The 24,398-nt window shown below is 42.5% G+C and overlaps 1 protein-coding gene and 1 pseudogene across 2 annotated transcripts in view; one reads left to right on the forward strand and one right to left on the reverse strand.

Moving 5' to 3' along the window:
* The window catches only part of Kif24 (kinesin family member 24), a 68,789-nt gene that overhangs the window by 41,568 nt on the left and 2,823 nt on the right, over positions 1 to 24,398 (forward strand). For both annotated transcript variants that reach the window (XM_076935158.1, XM_034502417.2), the window contains 9 exons: positions 2,821 to 2,918; positions 3,815 to 4,030; positions 9,606 to 9,693; positions 12,247 to 12,368; positions 13,160 to 13,265; positions 16,762 to 16,833; positions 19,482 to 19,591; positions 21,251 to 23,446; positions 24,010 to 24,103. In XM_076935158.1, the coding sequence (XP_076791273.1) occupies positions 2,821 to 2,918; positions 3,815 to 4,030; positions 9,606 to 9,693; positions 12,247 to 12,368; positions 13,160 to 13,265; positions 16,762 to 16,833; positions 19,482 to 19,591; positions 21,251 to 23,446; positions 24,010 to 24,103 (3,102 nt within the window). The remainder of the gene's footprint in view (positions 1 to 2,820; positions 2,919 to 3,814; positions 4,031 to 9,605; positions 9,694 to 12,246; positions 12,369 to 13,159; positions 13,266 to 16,761; positions 16,834 to 19,481; positions 19,592 to 21,250; positions 23,447 to 24,009; positions 24,104 to 24,398) is intronic.
* LOC117708585 (ATP synthase F(0) complex subunit f, mitochondrial pseudogene) lies at positions 18,526 to 18,771 on the reverse strand (annotated as a pseudogene).

Below are 24,398 nucleotides of genomic sequence, written 5' to 3' on the forward strand. Positions count from 1 at the left end.
TCTTTTGGATACGGTAAATATGTTCTAGAAGCAGATTATGCTGATTGTTGGATGGCCCTTTGTGTGTACTAAAAATGTATATTTTGAATGAAAAGTGATATGGTTGACATTTCACCTGATTTTGGCTTCTCTTATCTCAGCAAAAATTTATCTACAATGTATTGTTTGCTCCTCTGCTGTGTAACAAGCTGGTTTCAAATGGAAGCAAATTCAGGTTTCTACTCCTGCATAAGAGTTTGTTCCTCTCTGAATTTAATTCATTCACAATCCTTTGTATATTGTGTAATTAAAATATAAATTTTCATTTAAGGAAAAATATGTTGAAAACTGCCATAATAAAACTATTATTTTGTGTGCTGATTAAAAATTAGCAAACAAAAGCATGAATGCTAAAAACTCTTAACATGGGAGCCAGGGAGATGACTCAGTGAGTGAGCACCTCGCTGTGTAAGCATGAGGACCTGAGTAAAAGCCAGCATGACTGTACACACTCATAACCCCATTACTGAGGGCTGTGACAGCCAGATCCCGGGAGCTCATTGACCAGCCGACCTAGAAATGGCAGCTTTTAGTTCAGTGTGAAACTCTGACTCAAAGCAGTAAGGTAAAGAGTGATAGAGGAAGATACCTGATTTCCTCCTCCGGCCTCTGTGTATACACTTCCATGTATTTAACTCACACCACCCCAACACACACACACACACAGAGAGAGAGAGAGAGAGACAGAGACAGAGACAGAGAGAGAGAGAGAGAGACAGAGACAGAGACAGAGACAGACAGAGAGAGACAGAGAGAGACAGACAGACAGATAGATAGATGGTGGTCTTGAACTGATGGTGCACCTGAAATGACCTTGAATTCCTGATCCATTGGTTCCACCTCCCAAGTGCTGGGATTATAGGCACATGCAACCCCACTCCTGCTTTTACTCCAAGCTACAGACTGAAGCCTTGGATTTTATGCATGCAGAGCAAGCATTCTACTAACTGAACTACATATCCAGCCCAGATCTTTAATCATTCTTCAGATTGATTCTCTAACATTACAATGTTTGTTAACTTTGTAAATGGTAAACTTGGCTCTGTGATCTCAGTTTCTTCTCAAATGACCTAATTTCCATTCCAATGTAATATAATAGTACATAAAAGGTCATTGAACCTGGCGAAGAATGAGCCAAATTAAATTTGCCAAAGTGCAGTTTTCTGGATCTAGCTAAACAATCATCTAATTGAATAATTAGAGCAGGTTCAAAATGAGGCAGAAGATAGGCCCTAATCTCACTCATTGTGTGGTAACTGTCATTCTGCTGTAGTCAGCTTGAACTTGCTAAACTTTCTTACTCGGGTATAGGTGTGTTACCATCATGGTAAACCTTGAAGTTAGGCAAAAATTACAGCTTTTGAATTACTGCTTTGCAGACCCAGTGTAATGAGATCACCCTGATTTTTTATTTGTAGCCCCTTCTGTCATATCCAGTCATTTGTCTTTTTGTTTTGTTTTGTTTTGTTTTCCCATTGTTGTCCTTTCCGACTTTATCAATGAGTGACTGGACTCTAGTCACAATCTAGTCTCATTGTGAACTCAGATTCATCTTGCAGTGAAATAGCTTAGATCATCCTTCTCCTTTGTAAAATTCTTTACTGTGTCCTCATTGTTTCTGAATTGTTTCTTCTAACCCCTTTAAGGCTAATGTCCAGGACTCCTAGTACTTAATCCTAACCCAGCTATTCTAGCACTATATCACTCTTCCGTTTACCAGAGTCCTGTATTTCAGTTGTCCTGGATGTTTGCTGTTTTCCTACACAGAAACTAGTTAATTCATTGTGCTTTCTTTCTTTGGCCTTTTGCTTATACTTCTGTCTGTATCTCCCTCCCTCCTCCCATCTCTAGCTCGCACACCACCACATCCAGTCTCATAATTTCTTTCCCAAGCAGAAGAATTATACTGAATTATATCCTCCCTCCACTCCTGCGCAAGACTTACTAGAAGGGACTTGAGGAAAGGGGTATATAGAAACTCTACTTTGTTCAGTTTCTCTAAAAAATGCTCAAAAATTATTGTTAAAATAAAAATAGGGCTTGGAATGCAGTTATGCTGGTAGAATGCCTGCATGAAACTCTGGGTTTAGTCCACAGCACCACATAAACCAGGCAGGATGGTACATTCATGTAAAATTCTAGCACTTAGGAGGCAGAGGCAGGAGAATCAGAAGTTCAAGGTCATCCTTGGTTGTATAACTTCAAAGTCAGCTTGGAACACATAAAACCGTGTCTCAAAATAGTAATAACAATAATCAAACAGATCCATTTAAAACAAAAATTGTGACTTTCCCTATAGCTAAATACTTGATAACTCCAACTCAGAGTATCAGAAAACACTGAAGACAGGGCACAGTACCACAGCTATCAGCGTACATGCTCATTCATTTTACCGTTCTCTTAAAGTTCCTCTCAGCATCTTCAGGAGTGGAGTGGGATAATTCTTTACCTTTGGGCTCCTTCAGGCTCCTGTTACAGTGTACATACACCAGCTAACAGTGAGTGTTTATGGAACTACAAGTTGAGTTGATCCCTAGACTTCACCCAAATGTTTATATTTATTGGCCTTGCCAAGTCTGTAAGATAATCCTTATAGAATTAATTTTCTTTCCCAGCCTCAATTACATTCATCAGTTTACTTCCCTTAAGAGGATTTCTCTGAGTTTGTCAGTCAGTTACTTCCTGTTGCTTAGAAATGTGTTTAGCCCTTCCCATGTATTTATAAAATAGTGGTGGTGAAAATGCACGTGGATTGCTATACAAATCAAGCTTATTTTTCAGCATGTTTTTTATTTCGATGAAGTCTTTGGTGAGACGTGCAGCAATCAAGATGTATACCTGAAGACTGCTCAGCCCCTCATTCAGCATACCTTCAACGGGTGAGCCAGACTGATTGCTGCTTTTACTGTTAGTTTTCCATTCTCCATGAGCTCCATTAATACATGAATGCCTTTCTAGTTCTTTTGAATTAAATATGAATTTATGCTATAACTTAATGAACTTAATTAGACTCTTCTGGATTCATTTGATTTACTAAACAGTGAGAAAGTTGTAACAAAATTTCCTTTTACACTGGAGATAGTGTTTCTGTTTCCTGGCTAAATAAAAGCTATCAATAGCTTAATTTTGTATCTTCAGAATAAAAGATGTAAGAGGTTGTCTTTAGCTTGAACTTTGGCATTTCTAAGCACTTGGAAGACTAAGGTGGGAAAATAGACACAAGTTCAAGGTCAGCCTGGTCTACATGGTGAGCTCCAAGGGCCTAGGCTAGCCTGGATTTCAGTGAGAACTGTCACAAAATAACAAAAGTAAAACACAAGAAAAAGAGACAAAATTTCTAGGATACATCAAAGCATCTTATGTGGTAAGTGCTTGTTGCTGTGTGTGTGTGTGTGTGTGTGTGTGTGTGTGTGTGTGTGTGTGTGTGTGTTTTGTGTGTGCGCACATGTGCACGTACTCACTGGGAACTGAGCTCACTGCCTCCTGCATGCAAGGCAAGCACTCTACAAACTGAGCTACATATACTCTAGCTCAAGTGGTCTTCAAAGTCATTATTTTCTCATATTCAACAGTTATCTTATATAGATAGCAGTAGTATCAATTCTGTAAAATAATTCCTTTAAGAAAACATATTTTGGTTTGGGGATTTTTTTAAATATGTTTTTATTTGCTAAATTTCTTCAAGGATTCTTTTTCTTCCTGACTTGTCATTAAACATCTCTATGTAAATTATTCTTTAAATACTTATAAATAATTCTAATTATTCTTTCCCTAGAGGCAATGCCACTTGCTTTGCATATGGACAAACAGGTGCGGGGAAAACCTATACCATGATAGGAACTCATCAAAACCCAGGATTGTATGCTCTGGCTGCCAAGGATATCTTCAGGCAGCTGAAAGTATCCCAGTCAAGAAGAAATCTCTTTGTGTGGATCAGCTTCTATGAGATCTACTGTGGACAACTTTATGACCTCCTAAATAGAAGAAAACGGTACTAGATAAGAGTGAGAAGCCTTTGGTCTGTACGTTACTGTTGGAGCTGGAGCTCCACGGAATCACTTTGATCACATGGCTTTAATGAGAGACATTTTTGTGAAGTAGCAGTCTCTGGCATGGGGTGATCTATCTTTTCCCTCTTTCCCTTTCCTGTTTTGAGGTTGTCTGGCTGTAGTCTTGTCTCATGTAGAACTTGCTGTTTTGCCTGGGCAGCCTTGAACTTGTGATCATCCTGACTTAGCTTCCCAAGTGATGGGATTAAAGACTTTTGCCACTATGCCCAGCTTGGATACATAGTTTTTAAACTGTTAATTCAGCTAGAAAAAAATGTTTATTAGTCATCTATAAGACCTTTTCAATGCTGAGGATTGAACCTAGAGCTTTGCACATGCTTGGCAAACATTCTGCCACTGGGCTACATTTTCAGTTCCTGCTATTGTGGGTTTTTTGTTTGTTTGTTTGTTTGTTTGTTTGTTTTTAGAGCAGTATTATAGTATCTATCAAGACTCCTCCCTCCTTTTCCATGTGAAAAAGATACTTCAGAAAGTTAGGAAATCAGTATGTATTTAAATATTTTCCCTTTAAATAATGTTAGTGTAAACTTAATGACAGTTTTCTGAAACTGGCAAAAAAAAAAAGTCTTTTTCTTCACATCCAACCTTCTAAAAATATTTATTTTTATTTTATGAGGTATTTTGCCTGCATGTATGTCTTTGTGTGCATGTTTGATATCTACGGAGGCCAGAAGAGGGCATCAGAATCCCTGGAACTGGACTTATGGATAGTTGTTAGCTGCTGTGTGAGTGCTGGAAACCAAACTTAAGTCTTCTGGAAGAGTAGCCATTGCTCTTAAATTACATTTGCATTTCTTTATTTTGTGAGCCTGTGTGTATGTGTATGTGTGTAGGTGTACATGTGTCATGATGAGCATGTGGAGGTCAAAGGACATTTAGGAGTAGGAGTCATTTCTCTACCATGTGGGTCTAGGGCAGTAGTTCTCAACATTTCTAGTGCTGTGACCCTTTGTTACAGTTCCTTGTGTTGTGGTGACTGTAATTTTGCTACTGTTATGAATCATAATGTAAATTTCTATGTTTTCTGATGGTCTTAGCCACGAAAGGGTGGTTAGATACCCACCCCGAACCCCACAAGGAAAAGGGTTGCAACCAACAGGTTGAAAAATCACTGGTCTACGAGATGGAATTCAGATTGTCAGGGTTGTTGGCAGAACCCAACCACCAACTCACCTTCAACTTTTAACTGTTACCAGGCTTCAGCTTATTACACTTGCAATATAAAATTAACCTAGGAATGTATCAGCATGCCTATTACGTATGTTTCTAGAAAAGTTTTTTAGGTTGGGAACAGGTGACTTAAACTGAATAGCTGGCAATAGTTGTGAAGAATCAACTTAGCTGGAGAACAGAAAGGTGAGAGGGAGGTAAAGGATTGCATAACAGAATGAACTTGCACCTGATGCATATGTGAAGAGCACGGTAAGCCTGGTGGAAGGCTAAGAAAGCCTGCCTGGTGTGACGGCAAAGGTATGCAAACCGTTATGGAGCTGTCCAATGTGACATTCTTTCTTGTTCCTGTGCTGCAGGCAAGCAGTGGAATAAGGTGTAGGAACAGGTCGCGTCCAGTCAGGAGACCACAGAAGAGGCTCCTGTAGGGAGGGCACTAGTGTACTGAGTAACAGAACTGAAGAAGCCAGCAGGTGGGCTGAGAGCCATCATTGTACTGCTGACTGGTCCAAGAAAAGTATGCTGGCTTGTCTCAGCTGAGAGGAAGTACAGAGTTATCTCAGACATTGCAACTCAGGGCACTTTTCTCACTCACCATCTCTGTAATGGTTAACTCAATTATGGCTTTTCTTCCAACCCCAGGCACCCTCATTAAAAGTCTTTTCCAAGTTGAGGATGTAGCTATGTGGTAGGAACACTTAACCTAGCATGCACAAGGCCCTGAATTCAATCCTCAGTATGGGGAGAGAGAGAGAGAGAGAGAGAGAGAGAGAGAGAGAGAGAGAGAGAGAGAACTTTCCCCCAGGAATGGTGGCTTAACCCTGCCAACCAGCACTCAGCAGGCTGAGATAGAAGATCACAAATTCAAAGCCAGCCTGGACTACACAGGGGCAGTGCCTCATCTCTAACCCCTCCCCCAGAGCTCTTTGTAGTTATACTGCCTACTTCTTTAAGTAAAAGTTAATGAATTATCCAAATTATCACCCTATGTATTTGTATTCTTCAATGGTAAACGATGGATGAGAATACACTCTTTGTTGAAAGCTTTTTTTAAAAAAATCTTACATTGCATTTTATTTATTTTGTGTGCTAAGCCATTTCACCAGCCCTTGCTCTTTTTTGTGGCTGCGTATAGCTAAAGTCATCTGAGAGGAAGGAACTTCAATGAAGAAAATGCCTCCATAATATATGAAGGGCTGTGGGCAAGCCTGGAAGGCATTCTCTTGGTTGTGGGTGGGGCCATCCCTGGGCTGGTGCTCCTGGGTGCTGTAAGAAAGCAGGCTGAGCAAGCCATGGGAGCAAGCCAGGAAGCAGCACTCCTCCATGGCCTCTGTGTTGTCCCTGCCCTTTCTGCTTTTTATGATGAACTGTGAGTGAAATAAACCCTTTCCTCCCCAGATTGCTTTTGGTCCTAGTGTTTAATTACAGCAACAAGAACTCTAATACACTATGAAAGACCCACCCTTACTCTGTAAGGGCTTAGGCTATGGGGCCTGTTTGTTTTTATATCTGGTTAACCCTTCTGGGGTTTCTGTAAAGTGCTGTCCCTGATGATACTCTTTGATATATTTGCTTACCTTATGCTTTTAAATAAGATATTTTGCAAGCCAGGTGTGGCAGCTCATACCTTTAACCTCAGCACTTGGAAGGCAGAGGCACAAAGGCTACTGCAAGTTTGAGGCTGTCCTGATCTATATAGTGAGTTCCAAGCTAGTCTGGGCTAGTCTGTACACTAAGACTTTGTTTTTGTTTGTTTGTATGTATGTATGTTTGTTTGTTTGTTTGTTTGTTTAAAAAACTAAACTAAAAAGGACTTGTGAGATGCCTTAGTTGGTAAAGGTGCCTGCTACCAAGCCTGACAGTCTGAGTTTGATCCCTGAAACCCACATAGTGAAATAGTGGGTTCCTTCTAAGTCCTGTGTTCATTTGTTCTTTCTTTCTTTCTTTCTTTCTTTCTTTCTTTCTTTCTTTCTCTCTTTCTTTCCTTCTTTCAGTATAAAATGAAGTTTATTTGGGGTATAGCAAGTGGGGGTTGAGAAGAGAGTAGAAGCAGAGAGAGGGGACAAAGAAAGACAAAAGTAGGGGGAGGGAGGCAAGGCGAGACCAAGAGTGTGCACTCACTTCTTTTGCGAGGGAGGGGTGCATTTGAGACAGTTTTCTCTGTGTGGCCCTGGTTGTCCTGGAACTCACTTTGTAGAGTATGCTAGCTTCAAACTCAGAGATCTGCCAACCTCTGCCTCCCAAGTGCTAGGACTAAAGGTTTGTGCCACTATGCCCAGCTTAAATTCACTTCTTAAACTAGGAAATAAAGCCTAAGCAATCTTAAGAAAATCCTAAATGCAGAAAAAAGTTGTTTTCATAGACTTACCTAAAAAAGGATAAAAATATAATTTTTTAAAAATATTTTTAGGGCTAGAGAGATGGCTAAATGGTTAGGAGCACTGACTGCTCTTCCAGAGGTCCTGAGTTCAACTCCCAGAAACCACATGGTGGCTCACAACCATCTGTAATGGGATCTGGATGCCCTCTTCTGGTGTGTCTGAAGACGGTGGCAGTGTACTCACACACATAAAATAAATAAATCTTAACTATATAAAGTTGAAGAGGGTGTTGGATCCTCTGGAGCTGAAGTTAATAGGTGTCTATGAGTCAACTGATATAGATTCTGGGCTTCAAACTCAGGTCCTCTGGAAGATCAGTAAGAGTCCTTAACTATTGAGCCATCTCCAGAAATGTTATTTTTATGCATGTATGTGTATACTTATGTGAGTTTATGTGCACCATGTATGTGCCAGATATCCACAGAGGCCAGAAGGAGTCTGATACTCTAGAACTGTAGGTACAGACAGCTGTGAACTGCCTGATGTGGGTGCTGGGAACTGAACCTGAATCGTCAGCAAAACCAACTAAGTACTCTTGACCACTGAGCCAGGTCTTCAGCCTCAGAGATATGATTCTTAACCACAGGATTTACAGATCTAGTAGTGCATTCTATACTGTCTCGTATGACCCTTCCTGGGGTGAGCATCTCAGAGCTTAAGTCTAGGTAGTGTATTCAAGAGTGATGTTGGGAGGTGGTTTCTTCTTTTATTCAGAAGTGTGCTTGTTTTCTGAGAGATCATGGGCCCTGGCAAGACACGTTTTTCTCTTACTATTCTGTAAAGTTTGGAAACTTAGATTGAGACAAAACATTTTTTTGGTTTTTTTGTTTGTTTGTTTTTCAGAAAGTGTCTCACTCTGTAGCTCTGGCTAGCCTAGAATACACCAGGAAGCCCAAGCAGGCCTTAAACTCAAAGAGCTATGTCTGCCTCACCACTGCAAACCCCTCCCCCTCTTTTTTTTTTTTTTTTTTTTTTAAGAAACTAATCAATTCTCTTTCAATATCTTTCTCTCTCTGCTACAGAAGAGAATTTCATTCTTAGCCTTAATCAGTATCTTACCAAAGGGTAAAAGTAATCTTGGAATATTGAGAATTAATACTTGCTGTTGGTATACCTGACTTAATGTCAGTGGTAGTCCATAATCATTTGACACCCTGTTTGTAGGCCTGGAGTGCTCGGGTGCAGCATCCTCTCCCTTGCCTAAGTCTTAGAAGAGTCACAGGCTGTACTCTTGTTACTTAGGCAGCTGAGGCAGGAGGATCACAAGTTGTAGGCTAGCTTGAATTGCATAGTAAGACCCTATCTCTAATAAAACAAAATTATGTATCGGGAATCCTTCTGTTACAAATTAAAGAAAAACAAACAAACAAAAAAAAAAACCACTCCTACTGTCTTTATTTAGGGAAATCATTAGCTCGGATAACTTGGAAGGCTGCAGGATATTCCGATCCATCACTCCAGGATAATGGTGTAGTTACTCTGTATCTTTCTGCTCTACCTCTATCTGTTAGCTTTATCCTGAAGCTACTTCTTTGTAGATACTAATGGCTGCTGCTGCTCCCAGGATCACATGCTTTCTCTTCAAGAGAGAAAAGGAGAGCACCTAACAAGCAAAGACCTCAACTATAGGTTGAGTAGATAGCAAAGATCCTGCCCTATCCACCACTGCACTAGTTACTAGCCAGGATTATGCCATCCAAGGATTGGAATATGTCTGGCTTTTATGCTCATTCTTTTGGTTTTAATAAAAAAAAAAATACTGATTTGTTTACAAGGAAGGACCATCTCGGTAGTCTGAAGCTGGTAGTGGAGAAGTAGGCCTGGGGAGGGAAGCATATCCATCCCATCCAAATGAAAAAAACACTATATAATGGAAGATTCATAGACTGTTTTGGAAAGGCAAGACACACCCATTGTCATACCAGCTACGTTTTTGCCTCTGCAGACTCTTCGCAAGAGAAGATAGCAAGCATGTGGTACAGATAGCTGGCCTTCGAGAGCTCCAAGTGGACAGTGTAGAGCTTCTCCTACAGGTAATTCCTTTCTCCTCCTCACGCCCAGAGCAGCCTCAGGCCAGGGGAAACCTTGATTTGGCTTCCTGGCAACTGATCACTCAGATGAAAGGATGACAACACCCCTTTACAGTTGTGACGTGTGAGCCATCTTATGAAGATAGCGTATTTCTCTACAGCACCAGAGAGTGGGAGGTAGGGCATGTGGCACAGACAGATGCATGGCAGAGATGCTCTGGAGCTGGCGTCAGAGGCTGTGGTTATATCTTCTGTGGCTCTTGGCTCAGGAGAAAAGGTCCTTTGCTAGAGGCAAGGGTGCGTCTTTTTAATAAGCAGTACTTTCACATGCTCTCAAAGTCCAAAGAACTAGGAAGTTCCCTTCCCATTCCCTTCTCCTGAGGCAGCTAATTCCATTAGTTTTTATGTATGCTTTCAAAGGAATTTTGAACTCTGCTTCATTTTATTAGAAGTTATCTGTTTGTTACAACAAAAGTAATATTCTCTCGCTGTTACCCATTACAGAAATATATAAAAAGATAGAAAGAACCCTTTTATTTTACTGTCTCCAACACACAAACACTGACTATATGATATCCGCTATTAATTGCTTGTTGTTTTTCGCTTGTTCAGAGGTCATTTATTGATTTATGTACAAATATCTTTTTAGAGAACCTTCTTTTAATGATTCTTAGCCTGGCTTTCTTGGGGGAGCAGATGCTGGGGATCAACCCCAGAGCTCGCACGCACTAAGCAAGCACTCTGCCACTGAGCTCTGGGCTCAATCCTGGCTTTACATTAGTTTGTTCATAGGCCTTTTTCTTTGATTAAAAAAGTACCTTAACTTTTTTTTTTTTTTTTTTTAAGGTCTTATGTAGCTCAGGCTGGCTTCTAACTTACTGTGTAACGAAGAATGACCTTGAACTTCTTATCCTCAGGTCTTTACCTCACCTGAAATAATTACAGGAGTGAGCCACCATACTTAGCTCTTTGTTTTGTTTTGCTTTGTTTTGTTGAGACAGGGTTTCTATGTAGCCCTGGCTTTCATGGAGCTCATTATGTAGACCAGACTGGTCTCAGGTCTGCCTCCTCTATCTGCCAGTTGCTGGGATTAAATGTATGTATCACCACCCTGACCTGGATTATTATGGTTACTCAACCAGCTAACAAATATTTGGCTGGAGGATTTTTTTTTGTCATTTTTGTTTTGTTTTGCTTTGCTTTTTTTCAGATATCATGTGATTTAATCCCTGTAAAGTAAGATACATACTATTAAGCTCATCCTTCAGATGAGCAAACTGAAGCTAAGATAGGAAGCTGGTGGTCAGAACTAGAAGAGCCAGCTTCCAGCCCAGAGCTGTCAACTCTCAAGCAATGCCCTTTTCATCATACTTTACATTTCTAGTGAGTTATTTGGATCAGTTTTCCTTAAAGTAAAAAAAGATACCCACTAAATCAATATGTTTATGGCAGTATCATATTCACCTCCAAACTCTTTTTTTTTTTTTTTTTTGAGGCAGTCTCACTGTGTAATCTTGGCTAGTCTGCAGCTCACTATGTAGACCAGGCCAGCCTTGAACTCACAGAGATCTGCCTGCCTTTGTCTTCTAAATGCTGGGATTAGTGAGACATTCTTTTTGTTTTTGAGGCTGGTTCTGATTGAGCTTGCCTTGTAGCCTAGGATGGCCTTAAACTTCCTGATTCTCCTACCTTCACCTCCTAATGGATACGACTATAGGTATGTACAGTGTCAAAACCAGAGTTTGTACATGCTGGGCAGGCATGTACCAACTAATTATATTTCCAACCCAGAACGTTGTTGGATTTTGGGGGGTTTGTTTTTGGTGGTTTGGTTTGGTTGGTTTGATTTTTGGTTTTTGGTTTTTGGAGACAGGGTTTCTCTGTGTAACAGAGCCCTGGCTTTCCTTGGAAACTAGGCGGTGATATGCTCATATATAGACTATATTTTCATTGCTTGGAGGCTGGAGACTGAGACTTCTCCCCTTCTCTACTCCTTTGTGGCCAAAAGGTCCCAATTAGTCTTGACTCCCAGACAGGAGTAAGAGGGAGTATTGAAGTCAAGAGACATTATAGGCACAGAAATAACTCACTTCGCTGTTCCTGAATATCAGGCTTGTCCTCCTTCACACCTGTATCCTGGAATAGTAGGTGGATGGGATCAGTTGTGCTGTGATGTACATTTCTGTCTTTTGATTCAGTTACTAAGATAGATGAATACTATGAGACCTTGCTTTGGAGCCAAGTTTTGCCCTGGGGATCTTAGTTAGGTTAGATTCATCAAAGATATTAAAAAGAGTGCATAAGATTAAGAAGTAAATTAGCTCTTGAGCCATTGAATGTTCTCCCACAAGATTAGTATTCTCCATGGTTCTCACTGCTGTTGTTACTTATGCTGTATAATTTAGTATCTGGGCAGCCTTCCACCTGGACATCAAATACTTCAGTATGCTAACAAAACTACATGCCAAGTCTCTGCTGCTTACTTAGCCACCTTTTTGGAGCCAGAAGACTTTGTTTTCTCCCAGAGAAAGTCATCCTGTGGATTTTATTCTTCAGGTGATCTTAAAGGGCAGCAAGGAACGCAGCACGGGGGCCACTGGCGTCAATGCAGACTCCTCCCGCTCCCACGCTGTCATCCAGATCCAGGTCAAAGACTCAGCCAAGAGAACATTTGGCAGGTGAGCTGGAACTATGTGGAGAAATGCATTGTCTGCTTTTCCATATGTGACTTTGAAATATATATACTCAACCTGGGACACCCTACCTCCTTGGGTCTTTATTGCAGAGATATAGAGTAGATTGTTAGCTCTGAAATTAATCATTGTATAAAGTGCCATCAGTTGATTAACCATGAAGTAATGACCTATTGTTGGTCATCCCAAAGTTATTAAAAGGGACATTGATTGCTTCTAATGTGAAACACAGTATCAGCAGGGAAACAGCAAGGAATGTATTTTGGAGAGCTTGCAGGCTATAAATGGGGGTGGGGGGATCCATTCTTCCTGAAAGAAGACATAGGACAATTGGATGCATTCATTGCTTCCCTGGTGCTATCTTAGCAAACTCTGCCATGCTGATGGATGAGCCTGTCTCACCTCTGAGTAATGAGTCATTCTCTTCTTTTTCATCCTTTCTTGTTAGAAAACAGCCAATAAAACTTTCTATTTAATTATCTAAGTAGTCACCTAACTGATTTGTATTATGGTCACCAGGCCCTTGTGGGGAAATGCTTTATTAATTTCAGTCATACTTTCTCACAAATGAGAAGAGCCAATGGAAGTGTCTGAGTGAACAGTGCCAGCTCCAGCTGACACATCAGGATCTTGTGATGGTTTTGGAAGGCTAACAATAATGTCTTGTCTTGTCTGAAGATGAGCTGTGCTCCATTCCTTCCCGAGGTTACAAAATGTCAGCTAATATGGAAATAAATCAAAGCCCCATAGAAGTCGTTCCTGCTGTGTTTTTTTAGGATTTCTTTCATTGACTTGGCTGGGAGTGAGAGAGCAGCAGATGCCAGGGACTCAGACAGACAGACAAAGATGGAAGGCGCGGAGATCAACCAGAGTCTTCTGGCTGTGAGTTGCTATGAATCTAAAAATCCCTTTTCTGAGAAATTTTGCCCTAATGTAAAGCCAGTCATTGAAGCTGGGAAAATCAGAAGGGTAGCACGCATGCTCTCACTTGGTCAGTGGAAGTCCTGAGCTGGACGGCAGGTCCAGGCAGCCTATGCCCAGTGCTAGGCTGCTCTTCTTTCTCCCCTGCCTCTTTTCCTTAATCCCTACCAGCTAGAAAGAAAAGTGTTTCTGCAGTTGCTACGTGGCTGAGAAAGCTTTTTCCTACTCCCTAAAATTTAAACTATGCTTCAAGGATGCAAATGTAGAAAGTAGTATATCTCAGACACTCGTCGCTCAGTTTCAACAGTTGAAAACTTAACCAGGGCCAGGAGGCTGACTCAACAGGATGTCTAGCCTGACATCCAGGGTATGATCTCTGGGACCCACATAGTAGAAAGATAGCACCTCATATAAGCTGTCCTCTGACTGCCACCTTGTGCACCATGACACACATGCCACCATACACGTGTACACACAAAATAAATCAATATAAAAACTGAAGAACATAAGCAGCCCCATCCTTCCCATAGTTGGATTACTTTATGTTATTATCACTATGTGTGTATATGGGCACATACATACATGGCAAACGTGTGGAGGTCAGAGGACAACTTTTGAGACTTGGTTTTCTCCTTCCATCATGGATTCCAGGGACTTACCTCAGGTGGTCAGGTTCATGTGGCAAGAAGCCCAGTGCCATCTTGCCAACTCCTGGTTGGATTTAAAGGAAACCCTATTCTTTGGGCTCTTTTTACAAATACTCCATAATCTCAAAGGGGTGCTTTATTTTTTTTAATATATCTGTAATAAAATTTATCATACTTTTAATGTTACCTCTTACTCAATATTTTAAAAACCTCTTGTTGGCCCATAACTATTTTTTCATAGTTGACTTACTGAAGATAAAGACACTATCCTGTCACTTCCCCTGAACCTGCTTTGTTTTTCTGTATCAGCACATACTTTTTTAAGGGGAGGTAGGAAAAACAATTACATGTAAATTTTCCTACATTCTAAATATGGATAAGTACATCCCATGTTGATGATTAATGTGTTAGTCTGTTCTCTACTAGATTTTCTAAAAAGTGGTTAAGCTATGTGTATTTGCTATCTAATGTGGCTAGGTTTTTATTTATTTATTTGTATATAGGTGTTTTGCCTGCATGTGTATCTGTGTACTATGCGTGTGCCCACTGCAGGCAGAGACCAGAAGAAGGCATCGGATCCTCTAGGACTGGAGTTACAGACAGTTGTGAGCTACCCTGGGTCATTGTTACCAAAAATGACATACACAATATCATGTCTTCTGGAGAATCGTTTCAGTGCTAAGAATGGTAGCTATTGAACTGATGTATACTAAAGAAGGACACTGCTGAGCATGACTGCACACATCTGTAACAGCATTCCAGTGCTCTTAACAGCTGAGTCAGCTCTCAGCCGCCACTGCAACTGCTCCTACTTAAGACATCTCTAAAGTCAAATATACACAGGATTTTGAAATTTTGATATCAACAAAGCATATAAATATCTCAATAATATATTTTCATATTATATCCCAAAGTAATACTTTAAACACAATAGGTTAAATAAAATATGTAAGTCTCATTGATTCCACCAGCCATGGGATGTACTTTTAGTGTTTCTGTTTTGCCAGTCAATTTAATTTTCTCAACTCTGCATGGCAAGTTTAGCAGGTACTCTGACCCCTCCTGGCCTCGTAGATTAGGATGCAGGTGCAGATGGATTAATGGGCAGGTATAGCCTCTAACCAAAACTGTGATTCTGATCATTATAAACTATGCTACGTAAACTCGCCATAGTCCCTCCTCTTCAAAGTGAGGTGGTAGGGGCTATTGAGATGGCCTGCACTTGCCACAAAAGCCTAATAGCATGTGCTCAGTCCAAGGAACTCATATAAAGGTGAAAGACAAGAACTGACTGCACAGAGTTGTTCTCTGACCTTCACATGAGAACTACACATACACATCATATATATAAGCATACATGTATGTGCACTAAAAGGAAGAGGTAGTGTAAAGTAAGTGCTCACTTTCAGATCAGGAACAAGGGACTGAGGTGCATTTTTTACATATCAAAACAGACCTGGCCTCCAGGTTCTCCCAGCATCCCTCAGTCCCTATCTGGCATACCCTGCCCCCAATCCTGAACTTTCCAAGCCAAGAGCAGCTTCCATGCCTTACTATAATCTAATGTGGATTGAACTGGCTCATTTTATAGGCAGAGAAATAACCTATCACTCAGTCCTTGTCTTAGGTTGATATTGCTGACACCCTGACCAAAAGCATCTTAGGGAGGTGGATTTACTAGGCCTACAGGTTACAGTCCATCTTTGGGGAAGTCAAGACAGGAACTCCTCAGGCAGGAACCTGGAGGCAAGAACTGAAGTAAAGACCGTGGAGAAACACTGCTTACTGGTTTGCTCTCCATGGCTTTCTCATTCTCCTTTCTTACATAACCCAGGACCACCTGCCCAGGATGGTACTACCCACAGTGGGCTGGGCTCTCCCACATGGTTCATTGATCAAGAAAGTGACCTGCCTATAGGTCAGTCTGTTAGAGACATTTCCTCAGTTGAGGTTCCTCTTCCCAGATAGCTCTAGCTGCTAGAGCTAGAGTCTAGCTCGTGTCAAGTTGACAAAAACTAACAAGATAGTACTATTTTCCTCTGATGCTCTGATTTCTCCTTCCCCAAACAGTTTACATCCAATCTTAGATTTGTACTATAGGTCTACATGTATGAGGGGGAGAGGGAAGTAGCTTAAGTGTGTCATCTACTTGAACACCTACATAGTTGTGACGAGAGAGAGAAGAGAAGTAAGCCAGGGTTACTAGTGCGTAAGCTTGGACTCAGGACAGCACTGACTCAGAGCTAATCTAGGATCACAGCCTCTAAGTTTGGGGTCCTTAGCAAGACAGCACAGGATGATGTTTTCTCATTCTTACTTGCTTTTATGTATTGAACAGGAAACATCAGGGCAGCTGACTTTCTTTTAGGAAAATTGCCTGTGTATGGTTTGTTTGCCTGTTTGCTTTTAAAGAATTTTGAGATTTATTTTTATTTTTTATTTGTCTGTATGTGTGAATATGTAGGCCACATGTTTGAGTGTCTGAAGAAGATGTCAGATCCCCTGGAGCTGTATGACACTAACAGTGTGGGTGCTAGGGACCAGACTCTGTTCTCTGGAAGAGCAGCAAGCATTCTAGGCCTAACAGATGGCTCAGAGGTTAAGAGCACTGGCTGTTCTTACAGATGATCAGAGTTCAATTCCCAGCACCCATATGGTGGCTCATTCCAGGGGATCCTGTGCCTTCTTCATGGTGCAATTGTATACATGTAGGCAAAGCACTCATATACATAAAATAAAGAGAAACTTCCTATGGATGTAGCATCTGGCTGTCCCAGTGTTGAATTGATGGATCTTTTATTCTCCCACAGCTGAAAGAATGTATCCGAGCACTGGACCAGGAACATACCCACACGCCTTTCAGGCAGAGCAAACTGACTCAGGTAAAGTCAAACAAAAGCCTTGAGTTTGTTCTGCTTTATTTATTGTTCCTTCCTCCCTTACTTTGTTAATTTAATCAAGAACCCACTACTAACCAGACATGATGCTAAACATACTGGGGAGAAAAGAACATAGATGTCGTTTTCCCTCCAGGAGCTCTCAGTGTACTCAGGCAGCACCAGGGCAGTTACAGCCGCAAGAAGGTAGTCATGGTCTTGTTACCACCTGGTGTACCTGCTGCTACTGTGATGAAATGCACTGGCCAGCATCCCAGCTCATAGCTCATCCCTGAGGGGAGTCATCGCAGGACTTGATGCAGAAACAATGGAGCAGTATTACTTACTGGCTCTCTCCTAGACCCATGCCTAGGCATGCTTTCCCTATACAGCCCAGGACCACCTGCCAGGGAATGGTGCCGCTCATATATGTGAGTCCTCTTATCTCAGTTAACAAGACAATCACTCACAGACTAATCTGATCTGAGAAATCCCTTAAGACTCCCTTCTCAGATAACTCTAGGCTGTGGCAAATTGACAAAACTAACTAGGACACCACCTATCTATAGTCTTCCAGTGTAAAGAATCTTATTGCAAATGTGGTGCTGTTTTCCTGAAGCCGAGGCAGGAGGATTACTGAAGCCTAGGAATTTAAGACCAACCTGGATAATATAGCAAGACTGCATCTGTAAAAACATAAATTGCTGGATATGGTGGTTTTTGTCTATGTTCTCAGCAACTTAAGCTGAGGCAGAGGACTGCTTGAGCTCATACATTGGAGATCAGTCTGGGCAATATAATGAGATCCTATCTGCCTTCCCCTGACCAACCAAACAATGGAGAATAGGCCAGGGCACAGCTCAGTGTAGCACTTGCTTGGTGTACACCAAATCTTGGGTTTAATCCTCAACACTGGGGGAAAACACACACAAAATCAGAGTTACTGAGTCTCTGTAAATAAGACAGCCACAGTGTAGTACTTAGTGTTTCAGTTAAACAAGTTAATGACTTCAGTTTCAAAGACTGCAACAGGTTTTCTATATGTGAGGATGGAAAAGATGGCAGGAAGATGTTAAAAGCAAGTTATGCTCCCTGGCTACTTTAAAGCACTGTTTCTACATGGGGAAGGTTTTAAAAGATACATATTGTATACAACTATGAGTAACTATGAATACAAGTATGAATTAACTGCCCATTTATAAGAGCATACATGAGTTGACCATTAGAAAATGGTCAACTTTTTTAATTATAAGACTGCTAAGTGAAATGTGGGGAGGAAGTCAACATGGTGTGTATGTCTGTCAGCCCAGCTGCTCAGAAGAGTAATCCAGGAGCATTGCTTGAACCAGGAGTTTGAGTGCAACCTGGACAACATGTCAACCTACCTCAACACAAAGCACTACATAGAAAATTTGCACAAATATTAGCTGTGATTGTTGTGGGGGCAGGGACTAAGGATTGAGCCTTCATGTTCTAGGCAACTGCTATACCACTAAGCTACATCCCCAGCTTACATTTTCATTTTGATATAGGAATATTCTTTTTTTATTTTTTTACATGAACCAATCTGTCACCTTTCATTGGGTACTAGTTCTCAGTCAGGGTATGAAGGTTCAGCCACAGTTGAATTCCTTCTTGGATTGGAGCAGGGCAGGAGGTTAGGCTCAGGCATGTGGTGCCCTCCATGGTGACCCCTCTTCAGTGGTGCTTGAGTCATCGCTCGTGTATGAGTTCTTGTATAAATGTAATAGCTGAAAACTATGTAGGCTGCCAGCACTGTGTAAAGCCCCAGATGCTGCCTTTCTGGATGCTGCTGTACTTGTTGTAATACAGCCATAACCTCCTTGAAAGGCTCCTGCAATGCCACTGGGGGTGAAAGCCATCATGAATATCCAGTTTAACCTCCATGAGCTTCTTCTCCTACAGTGGCATGAGCAATGCCATCTTACAGTCCTGGTGTCCCAATAGAAGAATATTCTTAAGTTGTACAACTTGGCCCTGAATTCACTTTGTAATACAAACAAGTCTTGACTTGGGATCCTCCTGCCTCAGTCTTCTGAATATCTAGGATTATAGGCAACACTACCAGGCCCAGCCATGTTTATTCTGAGTAATACAAATATAGAACATTTTTCTTTCTGTTGTCTGGAAAATGACCAGTAGATATTATTAAGTCAGGCCTATATTGGCTGCAGAGGAGGTAAGGGAATTTGAACTCATGTCCTCATGCTTGCTTATTAGCAAGTACTCTGACCCACAGAGCCATTTCCTCAGCACCATAAATGTCAGCTAGTTCTCCAATCATTTTTGTTTCTCTGAAGACTGCTAAGTACCTTTTGTTTTGCTTATTGGTTATTTGCATTTATTTTTTAAAATTCATATATATGTCTTACCTGCATGCCTAGTGCCCAAAGACCAGAAGATTCCTTGGAACTAGAGTTACAGATGGTTGTACCACCATGTGGTTGCTGGGAACTGAACCCAGGTCCTCTTCAAGAGCAGCCAGTGCTCTTAACCACTGAACCATCTCTCCAGTCTAATGAATTTCTTGTTTTGTAAAATCTCTTTTGTGAAGAAAGCAAGCTGTGGCCAGCATCTTCACACATAAGTAGTGAATATGCCCTTTATTCATTGCTGTTTCTTGGTTTGGATAGGTCCTAAAGGACTCTTTCATTGGAAATGCCAAAACTTGCATGATCGCCAACATCTCCCCAAGCCACATAGCTACAGAGCATACATTGAATACCTTGCGCTATGCTGACCGGTAAGTTGGCTATAGGGTATCTTGCTGTTGTTATGAGCAGTTGTGGCAAAGACAGGTGGATCTCTGAGTTCAAGTTCAGCCTGGTCTACAGGGGGGGTGGGGGCGGGGAAAGGATGTCAGATTATGTCTAGGTCTCATGTGTTTGTGCACATTCCACTCAGACACAGTGATCTGGCATTGAACTCCACAGCCTTCTTAGAGATACTACACTAGGATTTTAAACAGTATGACCTAAAGAACCCTCCTTTTGTGTGTGTGTGTGCCAAAAGAAAGATGCCACTTGTCCCTGTTTAGGAATTGATGCCTCAGTAGCTTTACAGTGTCAAGCAGGACATGGTAGTGTGGTAGACACAGGAAGCTTTTCTTTCTGCTGACCTCAGCACTATTTATAGGAGCATATAGGTCCAGAGGGACCAATCTGGGCATGTCAAAAAAGAGGCCCAAAGAAAAATAGGAACTATCCAAGGACTTATTAAAAGCTGGTGGCAAAGGTAGCACCTATCTCCTTAAGAAAAATCGCAGGGCAGTGGGTGTGGGGATGTAAGAGGACAACTTGTGTTAGTTAGTGCCCTCTACCATATAGGTCTCAGGTCAAACTCAGATCTTCACGATTGCCAGCAAGGGCCTTTACCCACTGAGCTATCTCGCTAGTCTTAAAGCTAACACCCATTAACTGCCTAGTCAGGCTGCTTTCTTAAAGGGACTTGGTATCTGTCAGCACAATTCCCATTTCTACTCACAGTCTCTTACAGAATTAAAAACATTTAAAAATGTTTTAGATTATTTTATATATAATCAGTATTTTGTCTGTATGCATGTATGTATATGTACCCTATATGTGCCTGGTGTCAGAAGTCAGAAGGCACCATATTACCTGAAATTGGAGTTACAGAGGGTTGTGAGCCACCTTGTGGGTTCTGGGAACCAAACCTGGTGGGTCTTCTGCAAAAACAGCAGTGCTCTTAACCTCTGAGCCATCTTTCCAGCCCCCAGGAGTAAGAACATTTGATTACTGTGACTGGGGAAAGGTGCTACTGGTATCTCCTGGGTAAAAATACACGTTATCCAATATCTCCGATACACAAAGCCTCTATAATAAACAATTTTACCCAAAACAGAGTGCCAGTAATCCTAAGTTAGGGGATGGTGGAAATACACACCATCTTCCCCTGTGTGGGACTAGCACAATCTGCTGCTTTGTGGAGGTTTTGCTTTCTGAACTGCAGATTAAGGGGATTTCACTTTCCCTGAGAAGCCCGGCAGGGTGTTGTGTGTAGGACTGGGAGGGATTATAGATGAAAGGTAGACATGGATTCCTGAGTTGGCCTATCTTTAGGACTCATGGCAGGCTCTGCATGAATATAGCATGGTTCTCATTCCTAGCTTGTCTCTTACGTGGGGCTGGAGTGATTTGCAAACTCTTCAGTCATGCATTGTTGTGTGCATGCTTATACTCTGAGGAGACACTTCTCTTCTAGTTCAAGTACAGCACTCATGTTAAAAAAGAGTGTGCCTTTTCCTCTTATTCTGTGCCAGCGTAAGAAAGAACTCATAGTCCTTGACATCCTTTCCTTGTTTGTCTTTAATTCTCTGGAAACTGTAGGACAGGAGTCACAGACACAGATGAATATACAGTTAACGTTAATTGGTCATTTACAGGGTGAAGGAACTAAAGAAAGGCGTTAAGTGTTGTGCTTCAGCTGCCAGTCGCAATCAGACATCTGCAAACTCCTCTCCAAAACGAATTCAGAGCTCGCCTGTCACCCTGCCCGGGGACAAGTGCTCCCCCAAAAAAGTTAAGCTGGGACTTCAGCAGTCACTTACTGTGGCCCCAGGCTCCACAAGAGTTAAAACCCAACCTTTGGCCAGCCATGCTCCCAACATTCCCTTTGCCGCTGGACCTAAGACCCCTGGTAAAAAGAGTAGTTCCCAAGAGAGTCCCACCCCAGAGTGGGACATGAAGGCTAGCCCTTGCAAAGGAACCATGAGATCTGGTCATTTGATCAAAAAGGGAGCAGAGTCGGCACCATTGTGCTCTGAGAAAAGTCAGATTGGTAGCAAAATTGCTGTTGGGTGGGAGGGCAGGGCCTCAGGTCCAAGAGAGGGTCTGCTGCGTGTCAGGCTGCCCGCAAGAGGGAAGAAGGTACAGCCAGTACAGCCAGTGCAGAAGCAGCTACTGTCCCGAGCTCAGCTCCTTGGTAACAGCCACCACTTAGAAGCTGCTCAGGATAGCAAGACCGGGCTTGCCCCTGAAGTTTGGACAAACCCCATTCTGCAGCAAAAGGAAAGGGAGGAACATTTGCGATTTTACCACCAGCAGTTCCAACAGCCACCTCTCCTCAAGCAGAAGCTAAAATACCAACCACTGCAGAGGCTTTTATGTCAGCACAGGCCCTCAGAAGGTCGGCTCCAGAATGAGACTGTCTTTCCCCTCCATTCTAATCTTGAGAACCATGATGCAGCCCAGGCTGAGGACCTTGATGACAGTGATTTCAGTGAGGATTCTTTCTCACATGTCTCCAATCAGCCGACCATAAAACAGAAGAGCACCCTAGAAAGGACTGAAAGCTCCTTCTTCCTTCATCAGGACAGGGAGCACAGCCCTGAGGAACAGGCAACAGAAAGGCAGCAGTGCTTGCTTTTCAGCTCTGAGACGGATGGTAGTAAGAAGGGGCCAGCTGACAGCTGGATGTATTCCATCAGCAGCCACAGAACAGGAGCTCTCAGTCAAAGCCACAGCCCAAGTGTGGTATGCTCAGACTGGAGCAAGGAGGGAGACTCTGCCTCCTCAGGACCTTCTAAGAACAACCAAGCCCAGAAACCTTCCTCTTCACAGGTAGATTTTGTGCATCACCAAAAAGCAGGTGAAGCTCAAGCCTTTGACATCAGACTGGAGGCCTTCAGCAGTGAGGTTCCTGAGCAGGCTGAGGGCAGCTTGTCATCCCTGTCCCCGGAAAATGGGCTGTCTTTTCCACTATCCCACATGGCTGTTTCTGGATCCCCAGACCAAAGAGACAGAATCTCCACACCATTAAGAGAAGTCAGTGAAAACAGAGTGACTCAGGCTCCAGGAACAGTGAACAGTGGTACTGCTTTTCAAGAAGACTCTGGAGAACAGATACATATGTGTTCTGCCAATGCTTCTGGACTCATGGCTCCTCTCACTATGTCCCTCCTGGAGACTCCCAATCATGAGGACCTTTCTTCCTTGGAGCAAATTGCCCAGGATGGAGCTGGTTATAGTTTCATGGCTGAGATCGTAGGAGGGCCAGCAGCGGGACATACAGTATCATCTTATGATCAAGAGGCTGCCTTGCCAGTGTCTTCAGCAACTGAGTGCCTATGGCTATCTTCATCTCCCCCTGACAATCGGCCTAGTGGTGATCTTCCAGCTCTGTCCCCATCACCAATCCATCAGCATTCACCTGACACATTGCCCAATAGGGAGGCCTGCCAGAACAGAAGGCCAACACTTTTGCCCCAGAATCATGTGGGTGGTGAGCCATATGATGACAATGCTGAAGCGATTGAACTGGGGGGTTCCTTGGTATTCCCAAGAAAGCCCTCCTCCAACATACATGCTGGAGCACCCTATTCTCCGCCTTTCCTCACCTCATGTACAGGAAGTAGTGATGGAGTTGGCCATCCCTGGGCCCAGAAGAGAAAACATCCTACAGGGGTTAGCTGTCAGGAGCTTGTTCCCTCCACAGAGTCCAACAAGCCTCATTACAAGGACATCTCATGGCGCAGGCGTGGGCCAATCTCAAGGTGCTTAGATTCAGACTCTCCTGTGGTCCCCAGCTGTTCTCCCAAGGCCTTGGGGACACACTGTCCACTTACACCGGAGCAGGCACAGTAAGTTGAACTTTGTTCTTAAGACTTGAGCCCCTTCAATACCCCCATGCCCTTTCTTATTAAATGTAATTAACAGAGGGCCTTGCATGGAAAGGAGCTTGCCTCTTCACTGTGCAAACTTACTGCTCCATGTTGTGTTCTCTACTAGTCATTAGAGTTTGACCAAAAGTAGATTGTTCAGCTTTTAGCCTTGACCTGCTTTGGTCCTGAAACCTCTACAAGCAAAAATAAGAGTAGACTTTTGTACCAAACAAACCAGTTGTCACTGTTTTATAGCCTTTCTGAAGGAAGCTGTGGGAAACAGGCAACCCCTGTGAAGCACCTGAGGAGGCAGGGACAAGCTTGACAAGTCTCTCCCTCTCTCTCTCTCTTCCTGTAACTTGTGGGTACTCACTGATCCCTTGACTAGTCTGAGAACAGAAGAGAGAGCAAGGAGTGGCCAGCTGGTCTTACCACACTAGGAAGAGGCCACAAGCCCCTAGTATGGAAATGAGGCTCAATGTCCAAAGGCTGTCCCCGAGTATGAGAAACCAGAAGGATTCCTTTCTCTAACATATTCCCAGGCAGGTAATCATCCATGCACACCAAGAACAGCTGGATGAAATGGCTGAGCTGGACTTGAAGGAAGAGACCTTAATGACCCAGATGGACTCTAATGTAAGTAGTACTGGACAGATATGTGGGCTACTGACAACTGTGGCTTGTTCGGTGGCCATCTGTTTGTTATGGTATACATAACAAAGCTCTGCTGTTGTGGCCCTCAGAAGGTCTGGGTAGAGCTGGGAGATGGCACTACACTGCTCACTCCCAAGCTAAATAAAGGGCCTCTAGTCTCTGTCCGTAGCCATTCTGCCTTCCTAAAGGTTTCTTGGGGTCCCTCCCTATGACTTCTGTGGCAGGGACCATCTTGCTTTTCACAACCTGCAGACACAAAGCATTGTAAGCACCCTTT

The sequence above is a fragment of the Arvicanthis niloticus genome, chromosome 5 (assembly GCF_011762505.2).
Source record: "Arvicanthis niloticus isolate mArvNil1 chromosome 5, mArvNil1.pat.X, whole genome shotgun sequence".
Classification (NCBI taxonomy): Eukaryota; Metazoa; Chordata; class Mammalia; order Rodentia; family Muridae; genus Arvicanthis; species Arvicanthis niloticus.